The 24,380-nt window shown below is 41.3% G+C and overlaps 1 protein-coding gene across 1 annotated transcript in view; it reads right to left on the bottom strand.

The window, feature by feature from the left end:
* Positions 1–24,179, bottom strand: part of LOC142152118 (uncharacterized) — a 38,647-nt gene extending 14,468 nt beyond the window's left edge. The window contains exons 1-7 of the mRNA XM_075208417.1: positions 24,062–24,179; positions 22,826–23,488; positions 17,949–18,008; positions 11,599–11,651; positions 11,186–11,330; positions 10,698–11,068; positions 10,226–10,454 (exon numbers count right to left, since the gene is read on the bottom strand). Of these exons, the coding sequence (XP_075064518.1) occupies positions 10,226–10,454; positions 10,698–11,068; positions 11,186–11,330; positions 11,599–11,651; positions 17,949–18,008; positions 22,826–23,482 (1,515 nt within the window). The 5' untranslated portion in view covers positions 23,483–23,488; positions 24,062–24,179. The remainder of the gene's footprint in view (positions 1–10,225; positions 10,455–10,697; positions 11,069–11,185; positions 11,331–11,598; positions 11,652–17,948; positions 18,009–22,825; positions 23,489–24,061) is intronic.
* Positions 24,180–24,380: the final 201 nt, after the last annotated feature.

Genomic DNA, 24,380 nt, shown 5'->3' with positions numbered 1-24,380 from the left:
CGCAAATTAAGATACAGTCAGATGGAGCGAGGGAGGTTGTTCCAGTGGAGGGGGGCAGCCCAGGAGATATATTGGATTCTGGAGTGGAATGAGGTGATCAGAATGGAGTAGAGGAGACGGTCATTGGCCGATCGCAGGGAACGGGATGGGGTGTGAGTAGAGAGGAGGTTGGAGATGTAAGGAGCAGTGGAGTGGGAGAGGGCCTTGTAGGTGAGGGTGAGGAGTTTGAATAGGATTCTGTAGGGGAAAGGAAGCCAGTGTAGGGCGAGGCAGAAGAGGAGTGGCGGGAGAGGAAGATGAGTCTCGCAGCAGCGTTATAAGATAAGATCAGATAGTGGTATTGTTAACTATGATAGAGAGATCAAGATGGGAAGAAGATCTAGACGGAGGGAAGACAATGAGTCCAGTTTTGGCAATGTTAATGTTGAGAAAACGTGAAGACATCCACGAGGATGTGGCAGAAAGGCAGTCAAATACACGAGAGAGCAGAAGGGAGGAAAGATCAGGAGAAGAGATGTACAGCTGAATGTTATCAGCGTACAGGTGATATTGGAGTCCAAAAGAGGTGATGAGACCACCCAGGGAAGTAGTGTAGAGTAAAAAGAGTAGAGGACCAAGAACCGAACCCTGAGGAACTCCTACAGAGAGGGCAGATGGGGTAGAGGATGAACCACAAATGGATACAGAGAAGGAGCAGTTGGTGAGATTAGAGGTGAACCAAGCAAGCACAGAGCCAAAGAGGAAGAGAGTAAGAAGTATCTACAACAAGTGGGGGTAGTCGACGGTGTCGAAGGCTGCTGAGAGGACCAGGAGGATGAGTAGGGAGAAGTGGCCCTTAGAATTAGCCAAGTTGAGGTCATTAGTAACTTTGGCCAGGGCGGTTTCAGTGGAATGGAGGGGGTGGAAGGCAGATTGAAGAGGATCAAGGAGGGAATTTTCCGAGAGGTGCTGAGTGACGCGGTTACAGACTATCCTCTTGAGTAGTTTAGAGGCAAAGGGAAGAGAGATGGGGCGGTAGTTAGCAAGTGAGGTGGGGTCAAGATTGGGTTGTTTGAGAATGGGAGAGATAAGGGCATGTTTAAAGGAAGAGGAGATGATGCCAGTGGAGAGTTATAGATTGAAGAGATGAACAAGGTAGTAGCAGGCAGTAGGGGAGAGTGTGCAGAGGAGTTGAGAGGGGATGGGATCCAGGTGGCAGGTAGAGGTGGGAGAGGAAAGAACGAGGGAGTGGATTTTTTCATCCGAAGTAGGGCGAAAGGAGCACCAGAGTTGGTTGTTAGAGGAAGGCAGAGCAATGGAAGTAGCAGGAGAATGATCCAAGAAAGATATCCAGCCTCAATTTTGGAGGAGAAAAAGGAGGCAAAGTCGGTGGCAGAGAGGGATAGCGGGATGGGAAGGGGGGAGGGGAGAGAAGAGAGTTAAATGTAGCAAAGAGGCAGGGGGGATTTGAGGACTGAGAAGAAATGAGGGACTTAAAGAACGATTGTTTGGCGAGGGAGAGGATGGAGCTGTAGGGGGCAAGGATAAATTTGATGTTGCTGGTTACTAAGGTTTTTTTCATACTCCATCTTGCAGTCATTTGGTTTTTTTTCCGAAAATCACACCACCAACTATAAGACAATCTTCCACTCATGCTGTCCAATCACCAATAAATCTAATAATATGACGTATATCCACTTGTACATCTCCCTACACTAGAGCTGCACTATTCAATTGCTGAGGGGCTGATAAAAAGTCAGATTGTTTTAATATGCTGATTAACTAGAAGTGTGTTATTTAGTGAATCAAAATGTTAAAATACTATGGGCCTCATTTAGATTTAGGTGCAAATTTGCACCTGGACAAACAATGTTGTTTTGCAAGGGGTGCAAATGCAATTCATTTGTTTTTAAAATACTGTCTGCTTCTGCATGCAGCACACAAATACTGTGCAGATTTATTTTCACATTTTGATTTTAAATTGAGCTCGTATATTCCCTTCTCCCAACTCTTATCTGTCAGCACCTGGAGTGCAACATGGTTTTGCCAAAGTACACAAATGCACTTTCCAGCTGGAGTTAAGCTGGGTACACACTACAGAAAGTTTCTCCCAATATTTAATGATTTTATCAACGACTAAGTCCTGATCAGCATACTGATTCATATGTACACACTTACACGATTTTACACAATTTACCTTCAGATTTGTGCTCTTCATCTGACATAACAAACAGCTGAAAAGATCGTGACTCTGTAAACTCTATAGAGATCTACCTACACTGCTAGTCGTGAGTGCATACACACTTCAGAATTTGGCTGACATCTTTCCACCATTTATAGAGATTTTCAGTCTGTTTATAAAATCAAACAAAACAATACAATGTGGTTTGGTTCGATAAAACAGAATTGTGGGAGCGTACACAGTAATGTAATATTGAACCTAGCAGAAGTTTATCATCTGATCAATATGATAATTGGGTGATAAACCTTTAGTGAGTACCTAGCTTAACTCCTAACTCTTAATGAGGGCTATGTTTTATTTATGAATATAAATCAGGATAAATCAGAATAAATGAACGTAAAGCTTGGAATAACCCCACAAAAATCATTGATTTTATCCACTCATTTGGGAATTGACTGCTCCAGCTTTGCATGGGACTGGGTCCTGTCTGCACACAAAGAATCCCCTCCCTTTATCAAACTTCCAAAAGAGGGTCATGAGGGTCCCTCCCTATTCTCCTTCCATGGCTCACCAAGCTGCCCTGCATATCCCACGATTGGCACTACCCACCAATGCTGGACCAGGTTAAGGACACTAAAATACATATCTTCCCAATTGTCTTCTCTCACTGCCCTGACCCACAATCCAGACTTCCTGCCAGGGCTACAGCCAGGGGGTTTTCCCAACTATGGTTAGATGGGAAAGTGGTCAGGTGTGGTCAGCTGAATGACAATGGAAGGATATGCATCTTTCCTGACTTACAGGAGAGACTGAATCTCCCCTTTTCCGAACACTGGCTAGATTTGCAAGCTAGACACTACATTGTAGAAAAGACCATTCTTGCGGGGGCAGGGAAGAAACTGACCATCTTTGAGGATCCTTGTTACACATCTCAGGAGCCCAGACGCACAATCTCCACTATCTACAAAATGTTAATTGCAAATTTGGATGGTTCATTACCAAAGTTATGCAAAATAATGGAATTGTGAGATAGGGAGGTCAGAAACTGAAAATATTTCAATTCACCATGGCTTTCCCTTTTAGCCACCCTGTGGTTGAAACACAGTTTAAGATCCTCTCCAGGTTGTACAGATGTCCCTCCCAACTGTGCAAAATGCATCCTGGTGTCTAGGGTTCCTGCTGGAGGTGTGGATCAGACACAGGTCACATTTGCACATTTGGTGGAGTTGCCCAAGATTAGCCTCCTTCTGGCTCAAAGTCAAAGAGCTCACAATGGAGACAATAGGCAGGCCTATACCAGATGGACTATACTTGGCTTTTTAACCTTATAGATATCCCGATATCCCAGTATAACATATCCAAACTTAGAAACCTAATTAATGCTGCAAAAGTGGTTGTCCAAGTACACTGGAGATCCTTAGCCACCCCTAACCAAAAGGAGTGGCTCACCAGGGTTGATTTCTACATGTCTATGGATTTCTGTCAAGCCAAAACTGCTACATGGAATTTAGGGCAACTTAGCTAAAATAGTTGGAATTTTGTATTATTGTACAATTTTCACAAATTAGCTGGTGCAGTGTGTTCCAGGCTTTTCAAAGGAAAGGGCCAGTATCAATTATCAGAAATGTCAAAAAAGAGAGGACCTTTATACATATTGTAAAAACATTTCTTTGAATATATTGGCGGGGCACTGCTACCTTGGGGTTGGGATGACGGCGCAGGAGCTAGGCACTTAATGGTTAACTTCTGAAATTCCTCCCCTCTCCCACCACCACCCATTCTCAGTTCATACATTGCTAAACCACAAAGGATAGAGTAAACACAAGAATATTAACGAAACACACCGTCCAAACAACACACAGAACTGAACACTAAGGGCCTGATTCATTAACAAACGCAAAACAATGTTCGTTTTAAAATACAAACAAAGAAACATATGCACATCTGGTATACGCACGTCCGTATTTAACAAGGAGGGGAACTGAAGATACGTCTGTTGATGAATACGGGTCTAGGTCTGCTCTATTCTAACAGGCAAGACATTGCAGGATGCGTCAAATATATATGTGAAATATCAAATCACAAATGAACGCACAGAAAAATAAAAATATTAATGTCACCTGGTACTAATATTAAATATAAAATATAAGTAATGACAAAACATTTTTTAAATATACTTATTAGGATGTTCTTAATGTTCTACTCTACATAAAATACATTTTTACTGTTGCTTCTAAATGCACTCATATTCTAGCACGCATACACAGCTGTCATCACTAGTACTCGCCACTTACACCAGACCCAGGGTCGGATTAACCCTAGGGCTAACTGGGCTACAGCCCAGGGGCCTCGGGCATCCAGTGGGCCCTTACAAGTGCTCAACAGCATTATTGATCGGTCGGGGGCGGGGGCGCCCCCGGCTCGATCAATGCTGCTGAGCACTTTCACTGCAGTACTTCCCCGGCGCGCTGTAGTCTCCTTACTGAGGAGATCTCACTCTCACGAGACCTCCTCAGTAAAGAGCGTACAGCGCACCGGGGAGGGACTGCAATGCCAGGAGAAGGAGGTAAGTGCCCAGGGGGAAGGGCGGCTCGGATCACGGGGAAATGGAGGCCCCCTTAGCCCAGGGGCCTCCATTCCCTTAATCCGGCCCTGACCAGACCTGTAGCTGGTATAAGTGTTACATCTGAAAATCATGTACCTTTGAGATGCCCATAGCATGAATCGGACGTTGCTGCGTGCGCTCGAGCTTGGCATGCCCTTACTGTACATTGATTACGTGCATTTGCTCATTCCACTCCTGAAATTGTAGTAAGGGTCCTTTGTGCTCGAAGATGAATTGGACATTTCTGCATTCTCTGGCACATGGTCCGGTTCTGGGCATGCACAGACTTTTTTTTTTGCGCAAAACATGCAAAGTATTGACATTTATGCTCTTTAATGAACCAGGCCCTGAGTGTAGACACACTGTCTCCCAAATGGATTTCGAGAAATGAATTTATCTTAAGTATGAAAATCCTCCTATCTGGGGACACTGCTACCTTGGGGATATTCCAATGCTGCTCCTAGGGGAGGGAATGCTCAAGAAGCGGCTGAAAGCAACACTTTCTCTCCAAAGCTAGAAACTTTGGAAAACATGAAAATGGCAACATTTTTTTAAATATATGGACAGAGTACCACGTGGCTAACCCACATAACTGTTCACCCAAAGCCCTGCGACACACCGCCCAAGAAACACGGTCTGATCTAGTGGAGTGAGCAGATACACTTTATGGAACAGGATGACCAGAACTAAGTATGCTGAATAGTGGACCTGATCCATCTAGCTATAGTCTTGAAACCTGACACTACCTGGGAGTCATGTGAAAGACTGCCATCATGAAAAATCAAGAAGGGAGACATGCAGGACAGTGTCCCCAATTCTGAAAACCATCTAGCGGAAGAAAGGGCTAGAAGAAATGTAATTTTCTAAGTTAGAAATAGAACTGACAGAGGTTGGCGCTGATGTGAAGAATCATGCAGCCTAGATACTTTCAGGAAAACCACTTTGATAAAGATTCCAGTCGGGAATCGAAACACGTTGGATCAGCGGTGATTTGTGTTTGCTCTCTTGCACCAGTTTGCCTACAGCAGCAGGAGGTTTATTCACCTGGGACTACCATCTATACCCTTTGATTTAGTGCTGTTACAGAGACTTTCAGGTATGAGTGAATAGGACTTATGTCCTTTCATTGTATTTGTGTTTTATGCATTTTAACATTAAAACGGAATTATACTAGACATGTTCCATTTCTTTTGTATATGGTTGCTGTGAATGAAGTAGCATTTGGAGAACAAGAAAGCCTTCAAAAGGATCCAGCTCTCTTGTTTGATGTGCCATACAACTTCAGTGATCTTGTAAGCAGATTCCCTAGGGGGCTTCTCACTCTGTGTGAACGCTACACTTGAGAAGAGGGTCTATACAGACCTTGAGATAGAAGATCTTCCTGCAGAGGAAGTCGCTATCCTGAACCTGCCACCTTGTTTAGAAGGTCAGCATACCAGGCTCTTCATGGGCAATCTGGAACCGTGAGAATCAACAGAACCCTCTCCCTCTTGGCCTTCTTGAAGACGCAAATGAACTGAACTGGCGGAAGAGACAGACAAGCCTGAAGTTCCAAGGCATCATCACTGGAGCAAAACTTGGGCGCCTTGTTGCTGTGCTGAAAGGCCATTATATCAACCTCCGGCGAGCTCAATCTCTGCACCAGTAGACCAAATACTTTTGCATGAAGAGACCACACTCCTGGGACAATGGAGTGCCTGCTTAGAAAATCTGCCTCCCAGTTTTCACACCCGGAATGTATAATGTGAAAATCGCTGGCAAATAGTGTTCTGCCCATGTCAAGATTCGGAAAGTCTCCCTCATCACTAGGGAATTCTTTGGTTTCACCTTGATAGTTTATGTACGCAATCGTAGTGGTGTTGTCTGACTGAAAACAGACAGGCCTGCCCTTTAGTACATACTAGGCCCGTCAGAGCACTCATCACTACTCTGAGCTCCAGAATGCTGATTGGGAGATTGTTTTCGTCCACTCTTATCCAGCACCTGAGTGATAGACATGTCTCCAGGCACATCGTGATTTGCTGAAAAGCTAAAGACTTGACCTCAACCACTTTCTCAAGAGGTCTAGCTAAAACATCCAAGAGTGGAACCAGGTGTACTTAACTGCTTCGAATGCGAAGACTATCTTCCTTATCAACTTCATGTAGAGAATAACTGATGGACTTCTTAGTTCCAAAACTCTTCTCACCAACACATGGAGAGTCCAGATCCTTTCTTCTGGAAGGAAACCCCTTTGCATCTTGATTACTGAAGACTAGGCCCAGAAACACCATCCCTTGATTTGGAACCAGGTAGGATTTCTAATCATTCAAAATGGGTTGAAATTACTTGTCTGGATTTTGGTCAATAAAGAAGTTTGATTAAAACCCCTGAGTCCTCTCTGGGACAGGGATGATCACTCCTGAAGGAGAGCAGCAATGGCCTTCCTGTGAGCCAGCCATTTTGCAGTTTCCTTGGAGAGGTCAGTGGAAAAAAATCTTTTGGGTGGAGGGCCCTGAAGGTCCTGGAACAACAAAAGATAGACTACCACAGCAGCATGACCTTGGTGGGAAGAGAACCCATATTGTACTTTGTTTTTCAGAAGGTTTTTGCCCTGGGCGGTCTTCCCCTCTGCTATCCCCCTCGCGCAGCAAAAGACTGGCCCCTTGAATAAAAGTCCCTTAAATGAAAGGAGACAATAAAAAAAACCTTGGTCCCTTAGGCTTAGATGTGTTGACCGGCAAAGGGCACTTTCCCCCTTTAGTCTGAACTTTGTCAAGCTCTGGTCTAATAGGAAATACACCTACAAACGGAAAGGCTTCCAAAGACTTCTTGTACTCAACATCTGTGTCCCAGGACCGGAGCCAAAGTGCTCGCCTAGCAGTGACAGGAAAAGCAAAGATCTTAGAGCTGGTTGAAGTTGCATCCAAAGCTGCATCAACAAAGTATTCTGATGCTTCTTTAATATGCTATGCCAACGGGAGCAACTCTAACCTAAGCCGAATAGTCTGCAAGCCCTCTAGAAGCTGATTGGCATTTTTCCATGGCCTCAGTAACCCACACAGAAAAAGCCTGCGCTTCTCAATGGTAGATATATGGGGATCTCATCGGCACAGAACTATTGTGTTTCTGACCCCATCTCCAGTGCAATCCTAATATGTGGGAGAAGAGAGGTGAGATGTCAGAGTACCACGATCACAGTATCTACTTAATTACCCTGTAAAAATAAAACAAAAGTTAAGTAAACATTAAAATTCTGAAACCCATAGAACAAAATTTCACCAACTCCTTTGGCACTTAAACTGAAATGGGAGAAGGGAGGAGCTACAGTCTTCAGAAGTTAATCATTAAGTGCCCAGCTCCAACGCACTCACCTCAACCACAATGTAGCAGTGTCCTCCTCATAGGATGAGGGAGAAACACAGAATAATGTCTGATATTTATTTCTTATGTGATTAAGAAAGCCTGGAAGTTAACTGAAAGGGGATGAACTAAATTTAAAATAGAGAACCTCTATAAAATTGCATACATTCCAAAACACAACCTAGACTACTGGAAAATGTTGACACATTTGAATTGAAAGCTACTTTATACAGTCAGTTCCATAGTCTGAGCTCACTGTGCAAGGGGCTGTTCTCCAGATGAAGAAAACTGCTGTTATGTAACGTATGAACAAGCAAATGATGCAAAATGAAAAAAAAAAAGAAAAGAAAAAAAAAAAGCTACTCTACTGCTACTAAAGCCAGTAATTTAGCAATGTGTCAAATTTTTGCAGAAATATGACAGCTCTACTTATTTAGATTTTGCTCACTGCATGCTATTTTGACATTTGAGTAAAGCAAGCTAGATATTCATCCTCTACAACTTATATGTTTCTTTAGCTACTCTTTAACTAGGTGAAAGTTGGTCCTCCGGGATTGGTATCTGGCCTCCATCTCTGCCATGTTATCATTGTTTTAGTTGTAGCTCCACACACTCAAAAAGAGATCTTATAAAAGTGTATCCTGTTATTAACCCATGCACATAATATTTGTGAAGCTGGATACCTTGTGTAAAACATACAGACTATGAAATACAGACCCATACCTAAACTCACCCACCTCACCATTGGCCCCACTCTAGATTGCTGGAAAAGGATTAGGGCAAGTCAAATCTCCACAATTATCTCACCCCTGACCTCATTTTTGAGCAACGCTGACTTTCCACCTGGACTCCAGCTTAAAACAGTTTGAATACCTTTTGATGCCCAAACAGCAAAGACTGGGTAATCTAATCAAGGATCGTAACATCCGAGAGTTCCGTGAAATCCAAACGGAGGTCTCAATTCCAGCAAGCGAACACTGGAGATGCATACAACTCCGCTCCCTTCTTCACAAACAGAGTACCCTATCTAGGGTCAACAGTCCACTCACACCCTTAGAAACTCTCTGTACTCTTAAAAACACACCCAAACATACTATATCTAATATTTACAAAATACTCATCAAAGATAAATTTACCCACAAACCCCGTTTCATGGAGGCCTGGGAGAGTGACCTTTTGGATCTCACTGGGACAATTCAGTGGGCGAAAGTTATCATGGCTACTCACGCACCCTCATAAGTTACAAATATACTTGAAACTCAATACAAAATTTTAACGAGATGGCAGATATCCCGAATTGTTAAATAAATTTTCGCCAAGAATATCTCCTCTTTGTTGGAGATGGAACTCTTACGTTGGATCCCAGCTCCACATACGGTAGTCATGTCCTTAGATTTCCCCTTATTGGAAAAAAGTTTTTGCCTTTCTGAAAAGAGAACGAGGACAGAGGTGTCGACTGGCCCTGGTTTCTGGCTCTTGTCCCTTTCAAGTATCCCCATTTCCTCATATAAAAAGTCGCTCCTTAAACACCTGAATAGCGCAGCCAAGTCTTTGATTCCAGCCTGTTGGAAGTCTCCCTCTCCTCCCACTGTGTCTGAGTGGCATTGATTTTTATATGTCTTTAAAAGAATTATCCCTCTCGGCCTCTGATCGGACCTCTGAGTTTATTGCGAGTTGGCTGAAATTTAGAGAAACAGACGAATTTCGTACAAGATCTCTCCTCCTATGCGCCACGCTGATAGCGTAACTTCTGAGAGGACATTGTAATGCTCTCTCTTCAGTGCCCTTCTTAAATGGTACTGTTCCCCTATGGCCCTATTAACCACTTCCTAGAGCTCTAGCTTTGTTGACGATGTGAGATGTGACCCTTCAATTTTTATGGGCACCTATCTAGCCCCCTTCCTCCACAGACTCCCTTTCTCTTCCATGTCTGTCTGTCTTTTCCCAAAAGATTGTTTATGCCCTTATACACACTGAAAACTTTCTTAGATTGCCGCCTCGTTATGTATGTTCCATGAGAACTATTACTGCTAATTGCTGTTGATTATTTTTTGCAACTATAAAGAATATGTAAAAAAAAAGAAATACAGACCCATATCCCCAATAGTTGCTGGTACCTGCACTGATTCTTCTTGAGAGCAACTTAAGCAGCCAATCATGAAAGTACACTCCAGTAATATGAGGTCCTTGGCAATGGCACCCTGTATGTCCACGTACCCCAGCACAGTTGAGTACTGGTGCAGAATACTAGGGAGGAAGGTCCCGGAGATGTGACTGTTACATTTCTCGCATTGTGCTTTGCATGGCTGCTTTCCAGTCAGTGACAGGTCTGCTGTAACTTTACACCTAACAAGACATAGCAAGCACACACAAGTAAAAACAAAATATACATGTCTATTTTGCAGGGTTTAATAGGATTTTATATTTTTTTTTATATAACATTTATATAGTATATTATGTTTTCTCTGTAAAAATAAATATATATATATATATATATATATATATATATATATATATATATAAAATCTAGGCTGTAAGCAGATATCTATTTTTCAATTGAAATTCCACTCTGTGGAGGTTCTTCCTCACCTGTTGCACTGTAGGGACACTACTATGCGATGTGCTGTCAAAGTCCCCACTCCTTCTCCCAGTTTTAAGCCCAAGAACCGAATTTCTGTTCCCTTTCTTGGGCCTGCTCCGCCTCCTCCCTCCACGCTTGTCATCCCATCGGTGGCTCCAACCACTACTCCAGATTCCAGATCGTCATCATCACAGCTAGTCCAGCTATCAGAGTTATCATCCTCCAAATCTTCAGTTGGGCATTCCTGGAGGTCTGTCTCTTGTAACTTCTTACTTATAACATTTTCTTCATCACTTGATTTAGTAGTGACTGCTGCTTGCAGTTGCTGGTACGGTACAAACTCTAGCCCAGCCTTCTCTGCATCAATGTCTCTCTTTAACTGGATCACATATAAAAACAAAATAAAAAAATTGTAGTTACAGCTAGAATGCAAAAAATAAGCCAATTAATAGTATTTTTGTTTTACTTTCTGAAGAAAGAAAAAGCATTCTATTACCAAACGAGCTCCTTCTGTAAACAGTCGCTCCATGTTACGATCTAACCAGTGTAGAAATGGGCGGAATAAAAGCTCCACCTTCCCAATCAGCTGATTGGTTGCATACTTTGCTTCTAACCACGCCTTAGAGGCTTCACAAACTTGCCTGTAACATAATATAAGAATAATAAATCCAAAAAGATATAAGTTTACATGATGTATAATAAAGTACTGTCCGGGGCTCAGCAGGAAAAACAACACAGACAGTAGGTAGAAGTGTTCACGCTGCAGGACTTTGGAAAGCATACTAAAAGTGTCTATGCAGTCATTTAGTATGCAATTCTTTATTCTCTCATAGTGCTTAACATTCACAATCAACACTAGCAACAGTGGCTTTGTTTTCAGGTGTGTTTACTGCATATTTGTCATCTTACCTGCCCATAATGGAGGGTAAATCTTGATCCTCTGGAATCTGTATTGTAAAAATCTGAAATTCAAATAAATAATTGTGCATTTTCTTATAGTAATTGCTAGAAATTCTCTATTTCATTTTTTTGCAATAAAGTTAAGAACAAAAATAGAAAAAGAATACAAATTCACCTTTAGAGGTGAATTCCGCCAAGACTAAAATTTTAGTTTTCAGTTGAATAAAATAGGATTTTAATTCTTATGCTAAATCTTTTTTTCCGTATCCATTGTGTGACACTGAGTCCATGGCTGTAAAGACTCCAATTCAGTTAGTGGCACTTTAAAAATAATTCTCATAGCTTTTGCTCCTTCCTCCTCTATAATCCCCCCAGTACTGTACATGAGGGAGAGAGAGAGAAAAACTAAAAGAAAGACACAACAACCCTCCTTAAAACATTTAACTGGAGTACATTGTTGGGCGCACATCCTGAATGGATTCAGAGAAAAGTATAAAAATCCCTTTTTCTCGTTCATCCAATTGGGGAACACCAAGACCATGGGGATGTCCCAAAGCTGCCCCGCCGGTGGGTACACTCACAGTCGCTGAGCACAGCATCTTTTGACCAGAATTGGCTTCCTTAGATACAAAAAGATTAAACCTGATTGCTCTGTAAATGTATGATCCAAAGACCATGCGGACACCCAACCCAGTTGCTCAGCTGAAGCCCCACACTGTGCCACGAAGCGCTACCTGATCTGGTAGAATGCCCCTTCACATTGTAAAGAACAAGTTTCGCTCACCAATATATGTGTGACGAATTACAGAGCTACAGTATGTTGTGCTGCGGGCCAAACTCTTAGGTATATTTACTAAACTGCGGGTTTAAAAAAGTGGAGATGTTGCCTATAGCAAACAATCAGATTCTAGCTTTCATTTTATTTAGTGCATTTTACAAAATGACAGCTAGAATCTGACTGACTGGATGCTATAGGCAACATCTCCACTTTTTCAAACCTGCAATTTAGTAAATATACTCCCTTAGAGCCATCATCCAGGACCATAAGATGATGAGTCTTCCTACACTCAAGTGTTTTGCTGACATATATCTTTAATGCCCTGACCACATAGAGAAGAGATCCCTCTTACTCTGAAATCAAATTTTGACCCAATGCCAGAATAACAATGCTGATTCAAGAGGAACTTAGAAACCATCTCAGGCTGAAAATATAGACTCATACAAAGATCAGTCCTATTCTCATGAAAAAAAAGAGTAAGGGAAATCTGAAAAACACAGCCCCCAGATCAGACACCAGCCAGGCTGTGGAATTGGCTAAAAGGAAACTGTCCTCCGTGCGAGAACTTGAGATCTGCACACTCTAGTGGTTCAATGGAAGCCTGCTAAAAGTCTTCAAGACTGAATTAAAGCCCCAAGGGGATAAAGAAGAACTGAATAGCGGTCCCAAAAGTGTCACCCTCTGCCAGAAGTTCTGCACCTCTGGTAAGAGTGCTAGCCTGTTCTAAAAGGAAACATAGGGTGCAGAGATCTGAACCCTGAGTGAACTCAGTATTAAAAAGCATAAAAAAATAGTAGGCAGGCCAGCTGGAAAGAAGTTGCTGGGAACTTCTCATTCACACTCCAAGAAACATAGGTCTTCCAGACTGTTAGGGTTAATTGGTCTTGCATCCTGTGTGCACTCAGATCTGTTATGCACGTCAGCTGCACAGGTGTCTGCCTCTCTGAAGAACTATTTCTGCTTTCAATTATCTCTGAGCAGCAGTGCAGGTGTGCCTTCCCTTGTGAGCCGATTGGAAGACTTCACTATTTAAACCCTCTCTTGTCATGCACTCATTGCCAGTGATAAGAGTTTTACATGCATGTTTCTTGGTTCCTGCATCTTATCCTGTCTTTTCCTGACCTTGTACCAGTTCCTGCTTCAGTATTTCATGTGTATCCTGACTTCTGGACTGCACCATACAGTTTTCCAGGTTCTGGCTTTGCTCATTTTGGACTCCCGATACCTGGTTGCTTCATACAAGTTTTCTACTTCCTGACTTCTGTCTGCTGGTCCGCATCAACTCAGAATCCCCAGCCACGGACTGCGATAACTATCCTCTACTCTCTGGTAGGGCTTTGCTTTGATTACTGGACTCTGTGAATATTTGTACAGGCGTGTTACAATATATATTATCTACTACCTTGCACTGCCTAAGACTATGTAAACTTGCATAACTTTTTGGCTAATCATACCAGCAGTACTTCAGAGCTTGTGTTTTTTCCTGTATACTGGTGATTTCTTGAATGAACTCCATATTGTTTGTCGCTGCAACATACCTCGTTACTCCTGTGATTTCCTAACATTGACCCTGTGAAAATTTCTATTTGCAACAGGTTTTCTGGCCATGAGCATGGTTTCAAACACCCAGAGAACCCCTACCCAGAGAACCCCTACTTCTTTGGAATGATAGCTTCAACTGTCACACCGATAAAGCCAGTTGAACTAATCACTGAAGGTAAATAGCGCCCTGGTTAGCATACCCTTCCTTAGAGGAAGACGCCACAACATGCTCCCTGGCAACTTTAGAATGTCTCTGAACCATGTCCACTAAAACACTGCCACAGCTGGGAACAGATAAAATTAACTCAAAATCTCACAGAACTTTTGAGGAAAGAACGCCTACTGATCCCTCGTCCTTCACCAAACCATTCCACCTAGTGGTTCAGCCAAGACCATAGCCTGTCAATGACCAGCTGACTTCATCTTTCCTCAATCTGCTAAAAACTGTCCTGATAGTTGGGCCACTCTCCTGGGTGCAAGGAGTATATCCTGAAATAATCGTCCCTAGTTTTCCAATCCCTGCAATAAACACTGCTGATATTGCTGCTACATTTTGTTCTGTCAGGCACATTATCACGGTGATTCCTTACATTGAAAGGAGGATTCATGTGCCCCCTGATGGTTGATGTATGCCACTCTCAATAATCAGCAATCAATGTACTCCCAGGCGCAATACCCTAAATATAGGATGAATACAGATATGTCAGTGTAACTTGTATGTATCGCACGTTTATTGTACAGATTAACTCCAGTGCACTGGGTATAAACAAGTAAAAACAAATATGGTTACAGGGTCCCCTTATAACCGTATGTTTAGGCATACAATTGCAAGCTTAACAAGGTTGTTGATAACATATCAGTAGATACCTTTTTTCTGGCTAGATAAGTCCACAGGTATAGTTGTTATTAATTTCAACAAAAACAAGGTAACAGTCTAAAACAAAACAGGGTTATTTCCTTTAGTGTCCACTTCTAAAGAACAAGCGTCTTCCACCCGGGAAGAATGTGTTGCCACCGTTTTAGGCAGTTTTTCCTAATAGTCTGGTTAGTGGGATATTGCAGTAAAAGTCCGATATGACAGGTTTAATAGCGGAGTTCGTTCCTAAAAGGTGTGTGGCATGTCCGTTGCCAAATAGATGGTATCACCTTTGAGGCTGCTTAAGAGACTAACCTTAGTTTGGGCAATTTCCCGGAGAGAGGTCCGGTCCTCTGGTCTTCGTCTCTCTCCTTTGATTGCAGTTGTTGCCCCGACGATCGCTCTGTATTTGAGGTCCTGTACTGCCGTACACAGGTCCTTACAGTTGTGCGCCTCTACATTAGGTGGAATATTCCATTTATCCTTATCCCCCTTGGGCAGAAAATAAAGTGTCAGCAATCTGCAGTTAACCTGAAACTTCTGATCTGGTTTAGTCCTTGCAACCCAGAACAAAGAATCCAATAGTGGGGACAAAGGAAAAGTACCAATTGTTTCCTCCTCCTAAACATCGTATTGCCAGGCTCGGCTGACTCCTCGCTGGTGCTTTCAGATCAGTGGAGAAAACCACAAGTGTAGGCGACAAATGGCCGTCACCCTTGCATGACACGTACAAGGTTTCCATGTCTGACTGTCCGTTGGGGAATTTAGACTAACATTTCATGCAAGCATAAAAAATATTGCTGAAAGAGTCTTCCTCCTGAAATTACTCGCCTTCTCAGAGCTGTACAGATAATGAGGAGAGAGGAGCAGGTACAGAGTACACAATAGAGAAAGTGAACTCTGTAGGCCACAGATACATGGAAACGCACAAACCCGCTCAGCCAAGAAACCCTTCTCCAACTCTAGATACTTCCCTGTAGCTGGGATCCAGGTGAGAAAGCAGTTCCTCAGGAGGAGGTGCCATTCTGCCAAGTGTTGCACCTCTCCCCTGGGCCCAGCACCTTCAGCTACTGCCACAGACTGTTCTTTTACTGCTGAGCGATGCCTAGTTTGAGGGTTCTAGATTAAACCTCTGCCTCAAAAGGAGCTGCCAGGCACTACACTACCCAAAGGCCCTATGCTCCTGATGATGACTGCGGTTGGTAATCTCCCCCTTCCAGTGCCAGAAAGGGGGAGTCACTTACCACAATGCTGCTCCTCCAGTCTGCATAAAGTACCTAGACACTGCCTAAGAAGTGGTGGGGGTCCCTCTGAAGGAAGTCAGTTGCAGAGTGGCAGCGGGATGAGGTACCAGATTTCGTAGCCTCCTCATGCCAGCTCCCATATGTGGATAAAGCGGTAAGGCTGTCTGCTATAGATGACCTCCACAGCAGGAAATTGAAAGGAGCTGCAGTGTTGGCAAATTGGAAAGAGCCACATCAAAGGCAAGAAATTTAAATGTGACAAAATAAAATATGCTGCAATAGCAGCTCAAAAATGAAAAAGCACCCTGCCTGTGGGCACTCCTAATTTTAGCCTCTATACCAATGTTTCCAAAACCTCTAGGGGTACTCAAGTACCCCTAACAAATCAAGTTTTGAGGATTTCTTTACTCACAAACACTTGAGTCAATCTATTTGGCTGAGTAACTTTCCCACCTGTTCTCCTGCACAAAACTGGAGCTGTTGGGGGTACTTGAGGACTGGAGTTGAGAAGCACTGCTCTATACCCATTGTCTCAGTGTACCCCCAATTGGATGAATGAGAAAGTACAATAAGATAAAACACAATGCCTTACTTGTTTGTGCTCCACTCATTTAGGGTTTTCTAATCTCTAATGCCTGTAACGGTCCAGCTCAGGAGAAAAAAAATCGACAAAACTTCTCCCCTGCCACTACCATGAAAAAGCAGAAAAGAAGATTTCTAGCTCTGGAAACTTACAGACAATGCAAAGTCCGCCAAATCAGGGAACAGCATGAGGGCAGATAATTAAGATTTTGTGTTTAACTTATGGTAGATTTAGTCCACCAAAAATGTTTTTCATTTTGGGTGAAATTAGCCTTTAAAAAAAAAAAAAATAGACTTAAGTTTAATTTAACAGAACACTAATTTAACTCCGTTTGGTAATGCAGCCATGTAACTCATTTCACATTCAGGACATCATAAGTTATTCCAAATGGGCTTTACAGATATATAAAAACATTAGAATTGAAGATTTTTCCTTCTAGCAGCTATTAATTTAATATTATTGTTTTCCTTTTCAGCCAGCATTGGTCAAAACATGTATACATGGTAACTCGGAAAGTAAATAATGCCTGACTAAAAAGCATACGTTCCGAGTATGTAAAGGATGAAACAGAAGGCAAACCCTTGTTTCACAGAGGTAGCTCTATTTTGGTTCTACAGGTCTTTACTGACACGAAGTATGTTTACTTCTGTACAATATGCTGTGCTTAATTATCTTACAGGTATAACATATTTAAAATTACGTAAAGCCATTGAGTAGGAAAGGAATAGAATTTCATAAGCTGGTGTGCAAAGAGGGGCTACAAGAAGATGTAAGAAAGCTAACTGCTGTCAATCACTGAGTTTTTATAATTCAACAAAGAGGGTTGTCGAGACGCATGAGATGATGAAAATACATTGAACGTCATCTCAAAGCCAACAAAGATCTTATTAAATCCTCTTTGGGAGACAGTGTGGGGACAGCTTTAATCTCCTGAACGTAATCTTGTAAAAAAGCAGGGAGGAAAGGGCGGTGGAATTAATTGCACTGAACTAAGTTGTTAGAATGATCCCAGTACTCCGCATGAGGAAGATGAAAGGGGGAAGATAGATGAGAATGACTGCTTTCCAAGATAAGAGAATTCATAATGCTCAGAAAAAAACATACATATCAACTTGTAGGGATTTATACCCCTCACAATGCATAATAAGTAAAATATGCGATATGTTCAGTTCTCTCGCCCTATAAGGACATAGCAGTTTGCCAGTACTAAGTGAATTAAAAGACTAAAGGAGCCTGTTCCACTGGGGAATAAAGTGATAAGTGGTAAGTCAGGAACATGCTATCTTTATGAAAATTCTGAACAGGTTAAAGGGTCAACTGCATGTAAATAGAGATCACGCACTGTAAAACAAATACCTGCAAAGGATAATCCTCTGGGAACTCCAGCAAGATCTCCATCTCTTTTAGGTCAAAAGGCTGAAAGAGAGAGAAATAAAAAGATGAGTTTATGATCCTGGCGATTAGTGACTGGGATGAAGGATACAGATGACAAATAAGGTTTCAGGGTATTCTCATGAGCATGGGCTTATGATGAAAACATATAACTCAGAGAGAAGATATAGAAAAGTCCATATACTCATATTTAGTGTCAGTATATTATGCTATTTATTCAGCTGCATCAGTGAAATTGCCTAGTGAAAGTGATTTCATACCTATCTCTGTGTTTATAGAAAGATATGTACATAAAACTAATACTACAAAAATTGTCTTGCTATTTGTATATTTATTAAAATGTACTAATGACATGAGAGATCATAACTAAAATCCCCCAAAACAGGACCAAGAAATTGACTCTACATCATGCTGTTTATTTGGCTATGGTTAAACAAACTGTTAATTATCATATCTTGGTATGGTAAAAAGCCAGAATTTGCTTACAGTAATCCTTTGGCAACAATATATCCAGAAATAAAAAAATGATCAGCCCCAAGAGTCAGTGTACTATCTGGGCATTGTTAGGGAATTTAGACTGTAAGCTCCAATGGGACAGGGACTGATGTGAGCGAGTTCTCTGTACAGCGCTGCGGAATCAGTGGTGCTATATAAATAAATGGTGATGGTGATGATGTGACCTAACTTTTCTGTGGAGTGTCACACAGACCCAATTTTATTATTAATAAATCCCCTATGAATTTGTCCATCTTTTGATAACAAACACGCCTAAATACAGTGTATTCGTAGAGCTTACACTCGATTCCATAACTTCTCTGTGGGGCAGAATTCTTAATTTGACATATAAGCTGCCCTTCATCATGCTATTGGGGAATATGTGGTTGATCACTACTTTTATTGATTTTAAGTGGCATATTTTAAAACTGAACTATTTTTGTCTATATCACATATAGCCAAGTCAGCGCATGGGCTCTTTGAGCCAGACACCATGATGAGCGGTTCCTAAAAGTCTATTCAGGTGTCAAAACTCCATCACAGGCCAAGATATATCTCACAGCAGGGGCTCTTTGAAGCTGTCACAGGTGACACTCCTATCTTCTCACACTGGAATGTGCACAGCCATCAAATACACATACAACAGACTTTCTGTCTTCACATTTTACACTTTAGCAGTTCAACTTATCAATGGATTCAATTAATATACCATATTTACACTGCAGTTACAATTTAGGCCTTATTCCCCACAATTATGTGATGGGTTAAGCCTTATAAATAACTAAGTTCTCTATGTTCACGACAATCTTATAGTCATATAGCGCCATCATATTAAACAGCACTATACAGAGAATATTTATGATCATTTACATTGGTGCTTGCAACTTAAATTCTCTACCACAGAAGTACACACACACTATGGTCTATTTTTGTTGGCAACCAATTAACCTACTAGTATGGTTTTGCACCTGGAAGAAGCCCATGCAAACTTGGGGAGAACATATGAACTGCACAGACAGGGTTCTGGTCGGAACTCAAGGCCACAACGTTGTGAGGTATCAGTGCAAAGGTGCTGTCTATATAAAGAAAAATAATGATCAAATAAGTAATAAGGGTAAGAAAATGATCACCTTTAGCTTGTAAGGTTTTCTCTCACCTCCTGTTTCACTGTATGTTATGGTATTGTTGTTCACAGTATCCCTGTCTCCCTGATAGTGAAGTACTGAAATGTCTCACCATAATGAGACAATACAAAGTAAACTTGCCTCTGTGAACTAACACACGACAAAAGAATAACTATTCTATTCTGACTGGCCTATCCATCAACAGGCCTTCAAACTCTAATTTGGCACACTCAGATCAACTGGACCTGTTACCTAAACATGATTTACATTTACTATGTGGGCCAGATATACAGTTTCCTCTCTAGCCACATTTTAAGATGGAAAATGAAGGCACATAGGTGTAAATTTGTAAGCAGTAATTGAATATTGCTAACTATTCATGAGCATGCACTTCTTGCAATTGGCAAGCATGATCAATGTGCTCACAAGCAGCTGTCACCAACATCCAACTGTACAGAATGTTAGAGCAGAAATTGTCATTTTACAATAGAGCTACCAATTCCTATCACATGGTAATACACTGGCTCAAATCTCCTCTGAACATGCGCACGATTCAGACAACTAATATGCAATCTGGTCCCATGATGTCCTAATAACTCATTGCTTGGCTACAAAAAGAACATTGAATGTTTTACCACTGAGACAGGTTCACTTTATAATGGTTTTGTTTGTCACCTCTATGACGCGGCATTCACATGATGCCGGAGAACTTACATTGCCTTGATGATAGTTTGGCTTCCGTGATATCAGGCATAAAGTGGTGGTGGTGCTCATATACAGCTCTGGAATGAGGGTGTTGGTAGCTGTGTATGCCAACAAGGTAAACATTTTCAAATGGCTTAGGTTGTTATAGGTACCTATAACTTGAAGTATGCTAGCTAGACTGGGTTCTATTAGACTAAAGTAGGGGAAAATGGACATAGTATATACGTTTATAAAGTTTCTCAGACCAAGGTTTATGTGGGAGGTAGGGATGAGGCAACTAGGTGGAGAGGTATTAAAAAAAAACACCTTACATGGGAGATATCTGAAGTGTTCCCTATCAGGTGCATTATCATTATCATAATGAACTAATTTCTCAAAAGGAGCATAAATACATGTATGTGGTTTCCTTTACAAATGCTGTATTATCTCCTGGCTTGGATTAATTTGTGCTCCCTTGGTGTTTCCATGCCGTTTACCCTCTATCCCCCCCTCCTTAACCATTCTTCTCCCACCACCCCTCCATTCCCTCTCCGACAACTAAAAATCCCTGCATCCTGGTCATTGCTCTGATTACCATTCCATATATTGCTGATTAGTATAGAGATTTTATAGATACTGTTAAGTTGCAGAGAAATCAAGAATAACAGTAACAGATCTAGCCAGCACTCAGCATATAGTGGCATTATGGTAGAAACAACGGTAACACTGTGTGGGAAAAACTACTTGCACGTTCTATTGATCTTCTTAGAGGAACTGATCTCCTGGATCACTTACAGTCAGGTTCCATGTGCATTTATTGATGAGTGTCATGAACATAGAGAGCTTACAGTTATTTAAGGGATAAAATCATAACTGCAGTATAAATATGTTATATCAAATGAATCCATTGATAAGTTTAGTTAAAGTGTAAAATGTGAAGACAGAAAGTCTGATGTAAATGTATTGGATAGCATTGTACATCCCAGCGTGAGAAGATAGGAGTGTCACCTGGGGCAGCTTTAAAGAGCTCCTGTGGTGAGATATAGCCTGGTTGTGACACCTGAATAGACGTTTAGGTACCGCTCAGCATGAGGTCTGGCTCAAAGAGGCCATGTGCTGACATAGGCTATATGTAATATAGACAAAAATCATTCAGTTTTAAAATATGCCACTTAAAATCAATAAAAGTAGTGATCAACCATATATTCCTCAATAGCATGATGAAGGGCAGCTCATATGTTGAATTAAGAATTCTGCCCCACAGAGAAATTAAGGAAATGAGTGTAAGCTCTGCGAATACACTGTATTTAGGCGTGTTTGATATCAAAATATGGACAGAGTCACAGGGGATTTATTAATGATACAATTTGATTGATGTGAAGCTCTACAAAAAAGTTATATCACATAGTAGAATTGATTAGTAAATCAGGCAACATGCAAATGGTGATTGAAAAAGTGGCACGGCCACAACACCCTATTAGCATTAAACACTGCACCTGTGAAGACCATCCCATTTCATTTTGCTTAAAAACCTGTGTTTTGAAGGGACAAGGGTCAGCTTCTTGGGGATCAATTTAATTGAAGGACTGTCCATCTTTTCTGCCTGCCCCAGGCATACAGATTATTATATGTAAGTGATGCTCTGTACTTTCATTCCATTTGTTTTTATAACTGTTTGTTTTTTATTCTCTGTAAGCATTGTATATTAAATCTAAAATTCAATAGTTCTGTCCTTATTGTTCTAAACAAATCCATTGCCTGTTTAGAAGAGACAGATTGTTGGCTGGGTTAACTCTTTAGAAACCAGTGTATGACGGGTTAACTGTTTAGCTACCAGAGCGCAGAGTGTGCACAATTGGGTGATTAAGTCATAGGGTTGCTACGGGCCCTATACGTAGCTGGTGGCAGTTGATGAGAGGTGTGAAGCGTGCGTCTGTGTTGGGAGAAGGGACCAGCAAAATCTGCAGCCTTAGAGAGAGGTGATTGTGAGATTTGGGTTGGAGTCCTGTTTGTTCACTTACAGTAAGCTTCCAAGTCACAAGTGCACAGAGGGTGGTTTGTGATAGATAATGGGGTTCAGGAGCGGTTTCCTGACAAAATAGAGGTGATATATTGTATGATGGTTGGAATATATGATAAGATATCTAATCAGGGAGCAGCCAGAGGGGCTTATCCCTGACAATGAGTTTTTAATATAAATTTGTGATGACCCATCCACTTAAAATTATTTGTCAAATATATTTCTTGTAGGTCTTATTCACAGATAGAAAGTATAAAAATGAATGCCCTTTTTAGATACGGAGTTTTCTAAGTATTTTCATTAACTGCACTTTACTAGTACAATACCTGGTATTGATGAAACATGAAAAATAGAGCATAGAGAGCATAGTAAGATTTTAAAATAGTGTAAACTACATTATTGACTATTATTTGTTCTGTTTTTAATGGACTTTTCATGTGTTTCATAAAGGATGAAAGTGAATAGGTGTGAGCTAGACCCCAATGTGCTACTTTTTTGAAACATGCCCCATAACTAACCCAGTCTGGATCGGTAGGCTCCACCGATATCCTGTAATATGTAACCTTTCCATCCTCTCTCTCTTGGATGATCACTTTATCCTTGGGAAACCTCTTCAGCAGCTGGGAAATTTCTGTGGCTCTAAGCTGTGCAGCCTTTTCTGGAGTTAGATTTGCAGCTCTGACCTCTTCTGGAACTGTTATCTGCCTCTCCACCTTATTTTTTACAGATGGTTTCTTATTTCCAGCATGGTCATCAGATACTGTTGGAAGCTTCTCTGGGTGCAAAAACCTGCAGTTTGCCTCCATGGAACAGTATCCAGAGGCAAAGTAACGACACAGTTTTCTGTTTCGATACTGCCTGTATGGTGTTTCAGTGCGATGTTTATATACGGCAGGATTCAACCCAGAGTTGCCATGAGGAATAGGCATTTTAGGAACACCGCTTTGCTCAGCAATACCGCACAATAATGCTGGCTTAACTTTTTTCTCAATAGCATTGTTGTCTAAACGTTGGTGTAGAAATCGACATCGCCGTCCAAACTGGCAATAGCGGCCTTGAGAGAAAAATCGGCACAGTGGCGGTGTCTGCTTTTGTTGTGTTGTATCTGGTCTCTGAACAGCATCTTCTTTTATAAACGATGGGGGTTCTACAGTTTGTGCTTCACATTCTGCCATTGTAATCTAGAAACACACAGAAGTTCAGTGACCTAATATGAACCATACTGCAATCAGCAGGTGTTTGATGCATAAAATCTCTAAATATAAAGGAACACATCTTTAGATGTTATGAACAATGTATAGGTAAACAGAACTAAATTTAGTTAGAATTAGAAAGGTTTTGATGCAGTGCCATACATTCAGAGAGGATTAAACATCAAACTATAAATATATTCTTATACTTTTTAAAACATTCTACACAAGCTAAATTCCTTACTATTTCCATAATTATTACTACGCTTACAAAATCTATTTTCTATACAGCACTGTAAATACAGAAAATAAAGATAATAAAACACAAACGCTTTTTGTATATTATGAGTTCAGCCAATAGTAACTGTTTACATGATTGCTTTGATTAGTTTATCGGGTTTTTAAATCTGTTTTGGATAAACGAATTTAATCAGCTGGACTTCTATGAACAGAGCTCCATCTTGTAAACACGCCCTAGACAAAAATCACAGTTTAATAGCTCGAAGTTACTGACAAATGTGCACCTTCCTGTCGGCACACCGCATATAATACGCATTTGCTTACATCTGGTTTCAGACTATGGAACTGTCTTTACAGCTTCTGCACAACCCCCTGGAACCTTTCGTGCAACTAGTAAACCTGTCCCCCTGATCGCCCTTGTCCCTCTAAACAAGCTTCCCCGTGTACATATTCAGTGATCGTCAGTTCCGTGTATCTGCAATACACTGTACAATGTGACCTGAATCCTTCATCATCAGTGGTAAATATAAGGTGCTGCACACAGAATGCAGACAGGACACATGTATGCTTTAGTGATCTTACTCTGCAGACAGGGATATTAAATAGAAGTATTTCACTGTATTCTAACATTTTAAGACTTTGT

The sequence above is a fragment of the Mixophyes fleayi genome, chromosome 4, assembly GCF_038048845.1.
Source record: "Mixophyes fleayi isolate aMixFle1 chromosome 4, aMixFle1.hap1, whole genome shotgun sequence".
Taxonomy (NCBI): domain Eukaryota; kingdom Metazoa; phylum Chordata; class Amphibia; order Anura; family Limnodynastidae; genus Mixophyes; species Mixophyes fleayi.
The sequence above is the reverse complement of the archived record's forward strand: the minus strand, read 5'-3'. Positions and strand labels throughout refer to the sequence as shown.